General features: G+C 41.5%; 2 protein-coding genes and 2 long non-coding RNA genes across 4 annotated transcripts in view; 2 read left to right on the top strand and 2 right to left on the bottom strand.

The window, feature by feature from the left end:
* Positions 1–14,371, bottom strand: part of LOC113011595 (NACHT, LRR and PYD domains-containing protein 3-like) — a 604,422-nt gene that overhangs the window by 265,030 nt on the left and 325,021 nt on the right. The gene's annotated exons all lie outside the window — the stretch shown is intronic.
* Positions 1,932–4,022, top strand: LOC145424569 (uncharacterized). The gene is made up of 2 exons (XR_013905648.1): positions 1,932–2,922; positions 3,757–4,022. It is a non-coding gene; the product is annotated as an uncharacterized LOC145424569 (long non-coding RNA).
* On the bottom strand, positions 4,065–13,653 carry LOC145424450 (uncharacterized). The gene is made up of 2 exons (XM_080297791.1): positions 13,153–13,653; positions 4,065–4,633 (listed from the first exon to the last, which is right to left on the bottom strand). The coding sequence occupies exons 1-2, from the start codon at positions 13,410–13,412 to the stop codon at positions 4,363–4,365; spliced, it is 531 nt and encodes a 176-aa protein (XP_080153917.1). The 5' UTR covers positions 13,413–13,653; the 3' UTR covers positions 4,065–4,362.
* On the top strand, positions 5,310–12,781 carry LOC145424566 (uncharacterized). Its single transcript, XR_013905646.1, has 2 exons — positions 5,310–5,960; positions 8,029–12,781. It is a non-coding gene; the product is annotated as an uncharacterized LOC145424566 (long non-coding RNA).

The raw sequence follows: 14,371 nt of genomic DNA, 5'->3' as shown, positions 1-14,371 counted from the left end.
GTTTACTGACTGACGCGCAGAAGAAATAGTTCTTTATGGAGCCTAGATGGTGTGAATGATGAGACCAAAAACTGCAATATCTTGTACCAAAAATATATTGAATAAATGGAGGAAAGGGGAAATGGAACAAAATAATTAACACAACACACAACATAAATGCCCACAATTAAATAATAAATCAATGCTGTGATCTTTCTGTGCAAAAGTCCTTTTTGGTCCTCTTCTTTTTAAAGTTCACTTTTAAGGTATTCCTCCTTAGAGTCCAGCTTCATACAAATGGGGAAATATGTCCGTAATCCAAAGACGGCTAAGTGGGGGAAAGAGGGGAAACAAAGAATGGTCCTACCGGCTCGCCACTTCAATATGAAGAAGATTAATTCAAAGGGAGGGAACAAAACCTGACCTGTAGGTCAGAAAAACGTCCATTAGCACATCAAGTTCGATTCAGTTTACCGGTAAACAAATATATTTTTCTGCAAGCCTATGTAACAATGCAAATCATCATCAACCAATGTACAACAGTTAAATTATTAATTATCTTGGCTACGTAGCTTAATCTATACAGTCCAGTAGCGTTCGCTACAAACAATACAAAAACAACAATAAAGGAAAACAGCTGTCTAACAGACAGCATAGCCGAATTCAAGGCAACACATAACAATAATCATTCAATCGCACTTTGTTTCAAAGTAAGCCCATTAAAGTGCTTAAGTAAATAAAAGTGTTCAAAAACAGCGGTTTTTGAGCCGGAGTTCTGCTCGCGGTGGGAACGCCGCTGCACAAAGTCACTTTTTAATCGCGAAAACGATCGGCTGGTTACTGACAACCAAAAGGTTGTTTTTGGTAGATATTAAAGATCATGGGTGGGCGGGGCAAATGGAGCAGTTTTCTACAGTCGAGTAAAATTCCAGGAAAGAGCTGGGTGTGGCTTTCCTTTAAATCACATGATCAACAGCTTTAAGATGGAGGCAACTCGCTCAGTGTTTCCTGTTTCATTCTTAGACTGTGGCGATGGTAAGTAGCAGCTTTTCACTTGTTACCTGGCATCTTTTCAGCCACCAATGATAGTCATTGTATGTTATCAACATTTCACTAACTATGTTGTCTCTCATGTTTAAAATAGGCCGACCAAGAGCAAAATAGGTATGTCTGCAGACTCTGCTGTAGCCAAAGTTATCAGATCTCCTGTGTTTTTAAATCCCTAACTGCTCGATCATTATCATTTTAGAAGACAATAATTTCTCAAAGGAGGTTCAAAACTAATGCCTACAAGATTACCAAGAGGATGGTTCGGGGCTCTTACATGACTCCGGGAAGTCAACACTTGGTGGATGAGGTGTGTTACCTTTGACACTTTTAAGACAGTCCTGTTTATCACTACTAACAATAAGCAAATATGTTTTCACTCAACAGATCCTTCACAGCATGTTGTTTCTGGGCAAAATCAACAACATCCCCTTTTCTCCAGAAGAAATCTTCCCTAATCCTTTTGTTTTGGGTTCTTTAATGAGAAGATATCCCAGGCCTTTAAAGTTGTATTCGACTCAGCTTCCCAGGCGAAGTCCCTTCTCCTGTGTGCTCGACATGGTAAGATAACTCTTCTCACATTTTCAGTCAATCTGACAAACTTCCAGTTTTTAGGAAAGTATAATGCAAAGTGCTTTTTTACTGAGAAATCCAAAGAAAATCCATACTGTACCTTATACTTCAACATATGCTTCTAGCTATACTTCTCCACCAAACACAGAGACTGCAGGAGAGCTGGAGACTTGCTTCAGAATTTGTTAGTTCTAAATAATGTCTAACAGACTCATTATTGGAGATGCTTACAGTCTTCAAGGCGTATATGATGCTGTCACTGTGTAGCTGCTGGATCTGTTAAGCTCAAAGACTCTAAATTCAGCGTGTTTTGACAGCCCGGCATAGCAAAATAGAAAAAAAAAGGTCAATTAGCAAATTTAATTATAAATTAGTGAGAACAAAGATGGATTTTTGCTTATTGATTTAAAATTAAATAGATTTTTGTGACATGTTTCACCCCCTATCTTAAAATGTCTAAATCAAAAGCATCCAATGGTCCTGCATAGTTAAATAAGTCAAGCAGCGAAACAAACATGTTGATCAACTTTCTATGAAAAACAACTATATAATCAGGTGCAACACTTTGACCAGATCTGTAACTGTTTTCAGATCGTCCTGCAAAATAACTCAGAGAATGAAGAGCAAATAAAGCAGAGTCTGCAAGATCTCCTCACAGACTTGGACTTAGAAGAGAATAATAAAAAAACAGCTTTCGTCTCGTCCACCATCTGCATTTCTCAAAAATCCCAAACCAACAAATCAGAAAGGTACTGCGGAGTCTCCATGTCCACCAAAGGTCCTAACGCTGGGAAAATTATGATTGCTGCCTCCTGTCTTACGGTGTGTTCACACCGAACGCGATGGACGCGAATAGAGCGTCAGGTTTACATGTAAAGTCAATGGAAAGGCGCGATGACGCGCGATTGCGGGTCCCGCGAAAATTCGGAAGCAGATTTGCGTCACGAAAACGCCAAAACGCGTGAAACGCGCGTCAGTGTAGCGCGTCTGGCGCGTTTGACGCGCGAATAAAACCACGCGCGTGAGTTTTTGTGTTGCACTTTGTGCATACGCGCGTTTCGCGTCTACCGCTCGAGTTGGAAAAATCTGAACTCCAGCGTCAAATCGCGCCGCGACAACCAATCAGGAGCCTGGTGACGTGGCTGTTACCTAGGTCAAAGGGGCAGATCCAGCCAAAGCCTTTCATACTTCAATGGAGGGGAAGGCTAATCAATGCGGTAGCAAACAACTCGGAGCTGTACAACACCAGCTGCTTTCAGTACCGAGACAGGAATAAAAAGGACCGAGCTTGGAGGAAGATATGTGAAGAGATCGGGCAACCTGGTAAGTTCATTCATTTCTCTTTTGAAAGTTTTCACTGACCCGGGGAAGCCGCACAAAAGCTAGCAAGCCACCGCTATTTTCCCACTGACGTACAAATACCGTTCTGCTTTTATGCATGTTGTCATTTAGGAATATATTTTATTGTTTATTAATAAACAGCACACAGTGGTCCCGCTGTTCATCCGTCACTGCTTTGCTTTTTCGCTGATTTTTTATTGCACAGTACAGCATTGCATTCTGCAGCCTGATTGACAAATCTCCTGCGCTTGCCAAATTTATCACGTTTGGTTTTGATAACCATCGCGTCCAATAGAAAAAACAGCACAAAAACACCCATAACTATGAGCCTCATTCGGAAATAGACACCTGCACCGTGAGGGAAAAAGGCGCACGAAAGTGGCAGGCAGATGAAGACAAACCGCGGCATAATAATACTTTTACGTTTTGCAATCTACAAAGGTTTGCACTTTGAGAATCAATTGTGAGAACTGTGACCAGGGGCTAGTTATTCTGAGAACCCCTGCAATAAATGAGGGACCACTGTCTACTCTACGATTATTATATCCAACCTGTTAACATTTAATACTGTATTGATAGAACCAACTGATTCTGCAGCAGAGCATCCCCAGTCCCTGAGCTCCTGCTGCTGCACCCACAGATATGTACAGCAAGCACTGATACCTTTTTAGTCGGTGGGATTCCCTTGTGATCACCTTTACTAAATATCTACAACCAATCTGATTATATCCTGTTATTGTTTTTGTTTTTTTCAATGTTGAAATTAAAATCTAGTAGCAGCCTTCTCATTTCTTTGTGTTTTGTGCTGTTTTACAGGCCCACAGAGGAGGACGGCTCCGAGGCAGATGAGGGACGGGTCCCAGGACGGTCCATCGGCGGTGGAGCTGGCCATCCTGGAGTCCCTGAAGAGGCCACACCAGTCTCCAATGGAGCATTTCCTCCTCAGCCTTGTTCCTGCTCTGGAGAGCAGCTGGTCCTTTTTATTCCTGTCTCTCTGTAAATACTTATATTTTATATATTTATGTTTAATGTTTTTCTGTTTGAGACTTTTAATATTATTTTAAATAAATGTTTATAATGACTAATGTCTCAGTTCTACTACACAGCAAATGTTGGCACACAACTTGACACATGTAGAATTTATTTCATATTATACTAATGACAAAATATACTGATACAGTGGGATGCAGAAGTTTGGGCAACCTTGTTAATAGACATTATTTTCCTGTATAAATCGTTGGTTGTTACAATAAAAAATGTCAGTTAAATATATCATATAGGAGACTCACACAGTGATATTTGAGAAGTGAAAAGAAGTTTACTGGATTTACAGAAAGTGTGCAATAATTGTTTAAACAAAATCAAGCAGGTGCATCAATTTGGGCACCACAAAAAAGAAATGAAATGAATATTTAGTGTATATCAATGTGTGTGTCTCCTATATGATATATGGGGTGCCTTTGTCTGGATGTGCTTCCCATCCAGAGCTGCACAGCACAGAGGAAAGTTCCAGCGCTCCTGGAATCCCTCTGTGATGGACCGCCAGTCTCCAGGTGAAGGCACAGCCATGAAGTCGTCCACTAGACAGTCCCAGATGGACGTCGCTGCCTGGGGGGTGATCTGGCTCACCGTGGACACACCGACTCTGAAACTGAACGCGATGGTCCTGAAGGAGTCCCCGGTGACAAGGAACCTGGACAAAATTGTTCAAAATCAGTATTATGTGTACTGCAGTTACAAAATACATTATTCAAATTCCAAAATACTTTTGTGATGTCAGATTTAAATCACAAAACATGAATCTTACATAAAACATTTTGTAATTATAAGGATAATTACAAAATGTATATTAGATAATATCTAAAACAGTTGTGTTTTGTTTTAACTTTAACATATCATAATTTGATTGGTAGCAACTTTCACAACTACAGTGAGCCAATCACTCATAATTCCTAAACATGTCAATCAGGTAGGAATGAAGTGAGACATTAATAGAAATAAAGAGTTGTGTGTTGACATGTAGCCCTTTCCTTGCTTAAATCATTAATATTTTTGAAAAATTAATCTGTGATAAGACAGCTTATCAAGATAGAACCATGTAACTAGAGATGAACCAAACTGTTCAGTTTTATCTAACTCTGTTTTAATAAAGGCTGTGACCCCTGCTATAGAGTCTGACAGCTGCAGGGATTATATACAAATATTCAACTATCCCAGAATTAAACCAGGTCTAAATATAAAGGAGTGCGTATCACTACAAAGGTTAACTCAGTGGTCCTAATGCTACAGTTTGATATCAGCAAACACCGAGCGCATACATTGATGTGACACCACAGCCATGCTATCATTCAAACACTGATAACAGCTGAAGAAAATATAATCTGATCAAACATTATTCAGCTTTAAATATTGTTCAGCTTTAAAGTTACTGTGCAACTGTGTAATAAAAATGTGCTCACAGCTTTAAAGTTACTGTGCAACTGTGTGCTCACGACTTTGGCCTTGAGAGCGATAAGAAGCGATCGCCTCATCCTGCAGGCGAAAGATATCTGCAAGCGAAGAGACTAGAACACTCAAGGCCGCTTTCCTTTTATGGAGTTGTTTTTCTGCTAATGCAGCACTTTCCTCACAACCCCCTCCTTAGGTTTTAGAGAATATATACCCATCCTCACAGAAAATATTAGGAATCTCTTGATGTGAGCTGTTTTTGAGAGGTTGTCTCTGTCTCAATAAAAGTTCACTGATTCCCCCATCTGCTGCAGGTGTCCGGTTGTCTTCATTCTCCGCCAGCCTGGTTAAGTCAATTCCTCCTTAACATCTAAAAGAACCTATTTAATGAAGGAAGACGGGTTCACTTTGTGTTTAATATTATTCTATTGCTGTTGTTGTTTTTTTTATATCCTTCAATTGGCGTCACGGAACAGGATCCGCTCCAGGCCAAACTGGAACGGGTGGGAGGACATCGGCCGTGGTCTGAGTGAACGGAGTTTGGACAAAAGCTGTGTGCACACAAAAACAAGGTAAGCAGACCTTTTATTTCTGCTATATTGAACATTATAAAAATACTTAGTGTCCAAACTCCTAGTAATTCATAACCAAAATTGTCTGGCTTACTTAAGGCTTGCTGAGAATCAGACAAGTGAATAAGAGATAAGTGAATAAGAAATAAGTGAATAAGTGAATAAAGATAAGAGTGAACTGAGGTCTGACCACGGTTGCGGCCGACGGGTCGCTCTCCGGTGTCGGATAAATACCTCAGCAGGTCTGGGACCTTGAAAGGGTTTATTAGTAACGCCTTTCTAAACAAATTAAAAGGTTAAAGGCCTTGAGAATATTTTTTAGTAATATTCTCTAAACTACAGAAGGGTTAGGAAGGCCCAGAGGACTTTATTAGAAAAGATCCTCTAAAACTTAAAAAAGAGAAGTACTGGTTGGAGTCCATAGGAGGGGTCCCTTTGATCAATAGGAGAAAACGGATCTCTTCTTAAAACCCCGATGATTTTAGTGTTTTAAATGTTTTGATGTTCTGTTTGATATTGGACACACATAAATACACGCTGAATGCTTGCTGTGGAACACTGGGCAGGACAGTTTGGTTCTCCGTGTTCACAGATTACACAATTAAAGGAACTAGGTTCCTCTTTTGGTTAAAATAATACACCACACATAGAATTTTTTTACACATTTATTACATACATAAGGAGGGTAATGAGTGACTGCAGGTAATGTATGAAGTGTGAATGAGACGTGTGAACAAGGTGACAACCAACTAGCACCCCTATCAGGAAGCTCTAGGCAAGGTTACCCGCCAGACTCCGGTTTGGTAGAAGCTTGGTAACACCTGAAGGGATATTTCAGTGCTGACTCACCTTTAAAGCAGCGCCCCAGCTGATTAGTGCCTAACAGAGGCAGAAACCCAGCTGGCCCAAATTCTCCTTTAAAATCAATAAATAGAACATAAATTACCGGTGTGTGTAAATAAGTTGTATAAATCTGTTAGATCTGAAACTCCTGCTAAAAAACTTCCTCTCTACAACTCTTTTCTCTTCTCTCCCTCTTTCTCTCAGTTGGGATTCTGTGTGTGTATGTGTGCTGGAGAAATAAAAAAAAAGGAAAAGGGTCTCTCTCTGTCTCTGTGAGAGGAAAAAGGTGGGGGCCGAGTGAGCCCGCGGGGCCGAGCGGGTCCGCGGGAGCGAGCGTGTATGCTGTATGAGGAAGAAGGGAGTGAGAGGGAGCGAGTGAAAAGAGTAATCGAGTATTTGGTGATTTTTTATTATTTCAGAGGCACTGGGTAAGAGTTTTGACTTTAGCTGTGAGAGTTGTGAAAAGAGCAGGTTTTTCTTTTGTTGTAGACTGTGAGTAATCGGTGTTTTTCTGCCTATTGTGCTGCGTGGAAGACACAGAAGTGTAGAAATGTTTGTGGTTTATCTTTGTTTGACGTTTTATATAGAGTTGGTTGATTCAGGGTGATTTCTCCCGTTTAAGGGAGGAGTTGCATTGTGGTTATGTTAAAGCTTTGCTGTAGGGGTATGTGTGTGATTTTGTGCTGGCTTCGCATGTTTAAATGGATGCATAGAAGTTTGTCAGTGAGAAATTGTTATGGTGGGGTTTTAAAGTTAGTAAAGAGTCAAACAACGCCCACTGTTTTAAAAAGGCCCAAAACATCATAAAAGACACCTCACATCCTGGCCACTCCCTGTTCGAACTGTTGCCCTAAGGCAGACGGTACAGGGCAATCAGAGCAAGGACTAATAGACTCAAACACAGCTGTTATCCAACTGCAATAACACATCTGAATACTACAAAAATGTCCACCATGCCACTCTTGTGTTAATCTATGCACGGTCTGAAGCATGACGGTGGGAATACTTAGTATTTTAAGTATTCTATCTATTTTATTGATTGAATTTTATTGTTTTTTTATATTACTAGGGATGATGCAATGATCAGGGACCATTCTTAATGTCGTCGGTCTCATGACAATGACAATAAAGTTTTTGATTTTGATTCTGATTCTGAAATACACCCTCCTCAAGAGTTCAATGATTTAGGTAGTTATGTTTACACAAATACTAAATGTATGTTTAGTGTCTTCATACAGGTGTTTTTTCTTAACCTGGAAGCCTGAGTACGGCAGCAGAAGACAGGCCAAGCTTTGGCTAAAATTCACGGCTGGACACCAGAGTTGTCCTCACCCCTCCCGGTAAAACAAAAAAGAGAGAATGTAGTTTGAGGCAGGTTTTTCTCGCTGACCTGCTCTGGGTGCTGTGTCCCTGAATCTCACCAGGGTTAACCTCTGGCGGAAGACATGGAGAAAAGGAAAAGATGTTCCTGGTAAATCACTGAAACAAATAAAACAACACACAACCAGAGAAAGATATGAGAAGGGTGAGGAACAGACACATGTGCGTGTTAGAGAAATGCCTCGTTTGAGAAAAAGTTAAAGTAACCCATATACAGACGCACCCATACATGCAATGAAGAAACAGCTTACATACATGTGCACGTACATGCAAGGTTAAAGTAGCGACACTTAACATACACCTGTTTTTAAATGATATAGTTCATACATTACTGACAATTAAACGCTTTGGGTTGCAGGACAACAACGTAACGTCAAAAGACAAAGACACTGGTCTGAGGATTAAGTGAGGACACGACAAATTTAGTGGTTAAAAGGGTCGACTTGGGACATGTTTTTGTTGATTGTTTAAGACAAATGACTACTGAATGATAGGAAATTCCTTTTTAGGTTTCTAAACAGGATCTTAAGAATTTTAACACGTACCTGTGTTGTCCTGTCAACTTGAGGGGTTATGAGTTGATTATATGGAGAAAAAAAAAAAAAAAAAAAAAAAAAAAAAAAAAAAAGGGGGAGACGAGATCTCGTTGTTTCTCCCCTCTCGGGATAACACAGCCAACACAGCACAGCCAACACAACATCATTTTCCTGTTCGCCTGTTTTGTTTTGTTTTTGTTTTTTCTGAGAGCCGAAGCTGACCTGGACTCCTACCCTCCCCTCTACCATCGTTGCCCTCTCCGCGACCATCTTTGACCCTTTGACCCCTGAAGGCCACAGCAGCTGGACTCACAACAACAACTTGAGGATGTCAACAGTGCTGCAAAAGAGTGATCTCATGCAGCAGAGACGGAGAGCACTAAACCTAAAGCCCGTTTCACTACACGGGGGAAATTCCCAGGCTGCGTCAGCTGACAGAGCTGTGACGAGACGCGCATTAAGCCCGGAGGAAAAGGGACGGTGAGCAGAAGGATGCTGACCTCTGAGAAGAGCCGAACAGCAGAGCTGCAGAAGGCCGTGGAGCAAAGTAAGGAAGATGCAGGCAGCTGCAACAACGGATGAAAACAGACCCAAAGAGGAGGGGAGGACCCTAGGCCATGCGTCAGGCCGCTGGTTTACCTAAACTACAGAACAGGAAGGTGATGAACACAAACATATACCAACACACGAACACACACTTCTGCATGCGCCTACTTAGAATGAAGGGAAACACACACATGAACACTTATGCACTTGTTGAGGGAGTAAAAACTGATACATACCCATGCACTAAAATCAAAATGTTGATTTAATTTACTAAGAAGTGACACACAATGCTCTAGCTGCTGCAATGAAGAATGCTTTACTGACAAAGGCTCAATGCTGCACACAACAAAGTCAAATACAGAATTTGCTATAATAATAAGCCCAGAGGGCATTTGTGTGGTCTGGGGAGCAGAGTCCGGAGCGGTTTGGTTATGAAAATGATGCCCGTGCGAGATATCTGGGGCTTAAGGCCTCGACTTAATTGTTTACTCTACACTAAAAAGAAAAGAAAACACTCTGAGCAGTGGTGCAGAGTGAAAACGAGGAATTAACAGTGTGAGTTTTATTTCAGAGCGCCACGTCATTGTGATGGAGATTTAATAAAGGAGGAACACACGGACAAAGAAGAAGAGAAGGGGGGGCAGCCCTTGAACGCGATTGCCTGAGGCATTAAAGTTCTGTACTAAATTCTGGTTTCCAGTGTGAGAAAAGTCACGCAGTGCCAGTAGTAGAGCTAGGTTGAGTGATGATTCTAAATTACTGTAAGTAAATCATCGTACACCGTTCAAGTTTCATGATAACGGGGATCTAGACTTTGTTGAACCCTAGGCAATTTGAACAGGTAAAAGTCGAGTGACCAAGTAGCAGTTGAATAAAAGTCATTGAATAAGTGTTGAAATAAACTGGCAGAATTAAGAGAATTAAAACATTTCAAGAGCTCAACTTACTTAATGGTTCAATTTTGTTTCACGAACGCAAAACATATAGGTTTATGAATATGAAAAGGTTGAGGTGGTGTTGATTTGACTCTGTGTAGGTTTAGGTTGGTATTTTTATTGATGGGAAGAATATTCAGTGACAAGTCCTAAGACCCGGGCGTCTGCATTTTGTTTTTGTTATTTTTCATTTTATTTTGTTTTATATTTACTGATTTTTGTTTGTGAATCTTTTCTTTAAGCAGATCTGCACATCGGAAGTTACAAGCATTACACGTCGGCGAGAAAATTGTTGTAAGTGAGTTTCTCCGCATTGAAATGGGTTCTGGAGGAAACACTTGTGGGGACAATTAGAAACGAGAGTCCCTGTTTAAAAAAGGATTCAGCGAGGTAATCCAAACTCAAGTTCTTGTTTCTTTTTGAGATGACGTCATTTTGCTGAGTGTGGAAACTAGATGCGACGACAGGTTTCACTATCAGCAAAGAACGGATGAATGGATGAAAGACTGGGAATAAAAACAAACGGACTGACTGGTAAAAGATGACAAGACTTGACCATGACTCAAGGTTAACCACCTCCACCTAGATAGGATAAAAGGGTGGATGAATTTATGTGGGTTTCTTTTACAGGAGTAGAAGGATGACAAAATATTCGAGGATGAGTGAACCTGTAAATGCCATTTTTGTGTCTTGTGTTGCTTACAGAGATAACTGCGCAGCGTTACCATTTACATTTTCTTCCCTACAGGGTTACAGTTTTAATGTTTTTCTATTACAGGATTTCTGGGCGGATGTGTGAAGAAACGGTGTTTATGGGTTAGGAGTTGGGGATGCTATTACACTGTATTTACAGGAAATGTTTTATAGCACCTATGGAATGAGGATGCCTGACTACGGTCAATGTGCTGCTAATGTTTGCTTTGCTTTGGTGAGAGGGGTGCAGTAGAAAACAGACAAGTGACATGAAAACAAGTAATAATAACAAATAACAAATTTGGGGACAGTTTGACCTAGAGCCCACTAACTGGCCATTAGGGGCTCTCTCTCTCTCTCTCTCTCTCTCTCTCTCTCTCTCTCGCTCTCTCTCTCTCTCTCTCTCTCTCTCTCTCTCTCTCTCTTGGAATAACATTGCCCAAAGGGTGAATAAAGCAAATTGTGGCAATAATAGTGATTTAATGATTGGAGAAACCTGAACATGATACTTGTCTGTTGAGCTGAATCGTTTATTACTCTTATGATTTTCCGGTGGGACTATGAAGATTTTTTGGTACAGATTGCAGGTTGTTGCTCTTTAACTCCTAGAACACGCCCTTGGCGAGGTGGGGGGAACTGGACCACCTTTCTGTGCCCCATCATCCTCTATTAGACGACATCCAAGCTAAGTAAACATGTCTTGGCCCTTTCCCCCTGAAATGACAGGCAGGCAAAGATGTTGCGTCTTTGTTTGCTTCCTGGCCCTGGGTCTCATTCCCATTGGCATAATCCTGATCGTGAGGGCGACGAACATTATCGTCTTTCTCTTGTTTAAATTCTTCTAGAATGGTTGTTTCTCTGTGGTGTTTTGTATTAGGTTTGTTATTAATTGTTTCCCTCACCCACTTCCTCTTGAAGGATATATCTGGTTGAACTGTGTCTGGTCGGGTTGTGAGGGTTAAGCGATGTTCTCAGGGTCTCCGGACTTAAGCCTGAGCGAATGTGTACTCCCACCAATGGATATGAATTGTTTTATTCCACACCCCTTCCTCACGTTTTACCATATTCACTTTTGAATGTCCGTAGCAGTTACCGTTCTGAGTTTATTTTACGGTTGATTTATTCTTTCACATTTTCACGTTTATATCTCTCATTTTTATAGTATACTCTGTACTCTCCACATTTTTATCATTACTTATGCTTTTTGGTTGCTGAGTTACAGGAACTGTTGATTTTGTGTCACTACCCTGGTTGCACTAACTCGTTGTATCCGTGTGTGCAGGACAGCTGTTACTGCTTTCATCGGGAACCGAGACTGCTTGCAGCCGACCCCTGGGCAGGGTGGTGCCTGGACTCTTTTCTCCTCATCTGCAATGACAGATAAAGACAAATGAAAAGACCCGAGGAGTTTTTCGAGCCAGGCTTCGACACGTCTCTGTGTTCCTTTGATTGTTACTTATTTTTGTGTGTTGACCCATTTAAGATGGGTCAAAAGGGGGATTTGAAGAAAATATAATCTGATCAAACATTATTCAGCTTTAAATATTGTTCAGCTTTAAAGTTACTGTGCAACTGTGTAATAAAAATGTGCTCACAGCTTTAAAGTTACTGTGCAACTGTGTGCTCACGACTTTGGCCTTGAGAGCGATAAGAAGCGATCGCCTCATCCTGCAGGCGAAAGATATCTGCAAGCGAAGAGACTAGAACACTCAAGGCCGCTTTCCTTTTATGGAGTTGTTTTTCTGCTAATGCAGCACTTTCCTCACAACCCCCTCCTTAGGTTTTAGAGAATATATACCCATCCTCACAGAAAATATTAGGAATCTCTTGATGTGAGCTGTTTTTGAGAGGTTGTCTCTGTCTCAATAAAAGTTCACTGATTCCCCCATCTGCTGCAGGTGTCCGGTTGTCTTCATTCTCCGCCAGCCTGGTTAAGTCAATTCCTCCTTAACATCTAAAAGAACCTATTTAATGAAGGAAGACGGGTTCACTTTGTGTTTAATATTATTCTATTGCTGTTGTTGTTTTTTTTATATCCTTCACAGCATAAATCGAATTAAATCGGGACTTGATGAGACCTTCTGAGTATCACTAGAAATATTATAAAGAGTCGTCTCTGTACCACAGTTTGCTTTCAGTAAACACCGACAGCATTCACTGTTAGCATAGCACATCCATGGTAGCAGTGTATAACTGGATGGATTAGCATATTAGCACAGATATCAATAAAGGACTACCGTATTAAATAGTTTTACTAACCTCAGGCAGACGGACAGGCGCTCTGCAGGTGGGATTGAGCGTCTGTAGTTGGTGTCTAGGCGGGCGATGCTGGGACCGACGCGGGACAGCAGGTCCTCAAACTGGCCGACGGTGATAGCGCTGGAATCGGCCGTCATCCAGGCGCAGCTCCTGGAGCAAGTGGTGAAACTCACCAAACTGCTCATGCCTCTGGAGGACCTGATGGACCCAGGTACGGCGAGGACGTCTTTTACGCTGCTGCTCTGCTCTCCACAGTACATAGAGAAGGGAGAGTCTCTCTTCAAGCGCTAGCTCGATAGCTGCCATCTTGCAAAACCAGGTCTGGCACAACTCCCTCCCACATTCCTCCCACATTTCCGGTTCACGCGCGTCAAAATATCATATTTTGACGCGCGATGGATTTTTCTTGGACACGCGTTGAGACGCGAATGTACACGCGTCAAATTAGGGGCGTTTGGGGCGTTTTATTCGCGTCCATCGCGTTCGGTGTGAACACACCGTAACAGTCTGAGCTGCTTCAGGCTTTATTTGTGAGGAGCACAGCAGCTTACAAACACGTGGCTGGGCCTGGACCCAAAGGAGTGTTTGTTAAAGCCTGCAGTGAATCCAGCAGCAGAATGATGGAAATGCAACACAGCAATGATGAAGAGGAGCAGCATTAAAGCCAAAGTCCAGTTCATACAATTAGGTCCATAAATCAAATAAGGGAAAATAAAATGTTGGTTGGATGCACCTGTCTGCAGCCTTAATGCTCTCTGGTCGCTATGGTAACGCGTAAACATTTCTTTCAAAATAAGACACACGACTACAACACGGGAAAGACCCAGGGAAACGAAGTTAACGATAAAAACCCTGAAAACCATTGTTGGATTTATATTTTATCATTGTCATTGTTATTGGGGAATATCTAACCATATATGCTCAGAGGTGTAGAACCAATTGTGTAATGATAGTAGTCTTTAAAGACTTTGTGTGACTCCAGAGTGTTCTGGCATTCACACCCACGTCCTGGGATGATGGGAGAGGTGCTACCTTCTTATTGTTTTGTGGTAGGATGTCTGTTTTAGTCTAAGTGCCTTTTGTTTAGATGAACTGCTGGACTTCCAGACCAGCAGGTTTAGGGAAGTCGTTTATGGGTCACACTCTGACTCCACACACACACACACACACACACACACACACACACACACACACACACACACACACACACACACACACA

The sequence above is a fragment of the Astatotilapia calliptera genome, chromosome 3 (assembly GCF_964374335.1).
Source record: "Astatotilapia calliptera chromosome 3, fAstCal68.1, whole genome shotgun sequence".
Classification (NCBI taxonomy): domain Eukaryota; kingdom Metazoa; phylum Chordata; class Actinopteri; order Cichliformes; family Cichlidae; genus Astatotilapia; species Astatotilapia calliptera.
This window is presented reverse-complemented; position numbering and strand designations above follow the sequence as displayed.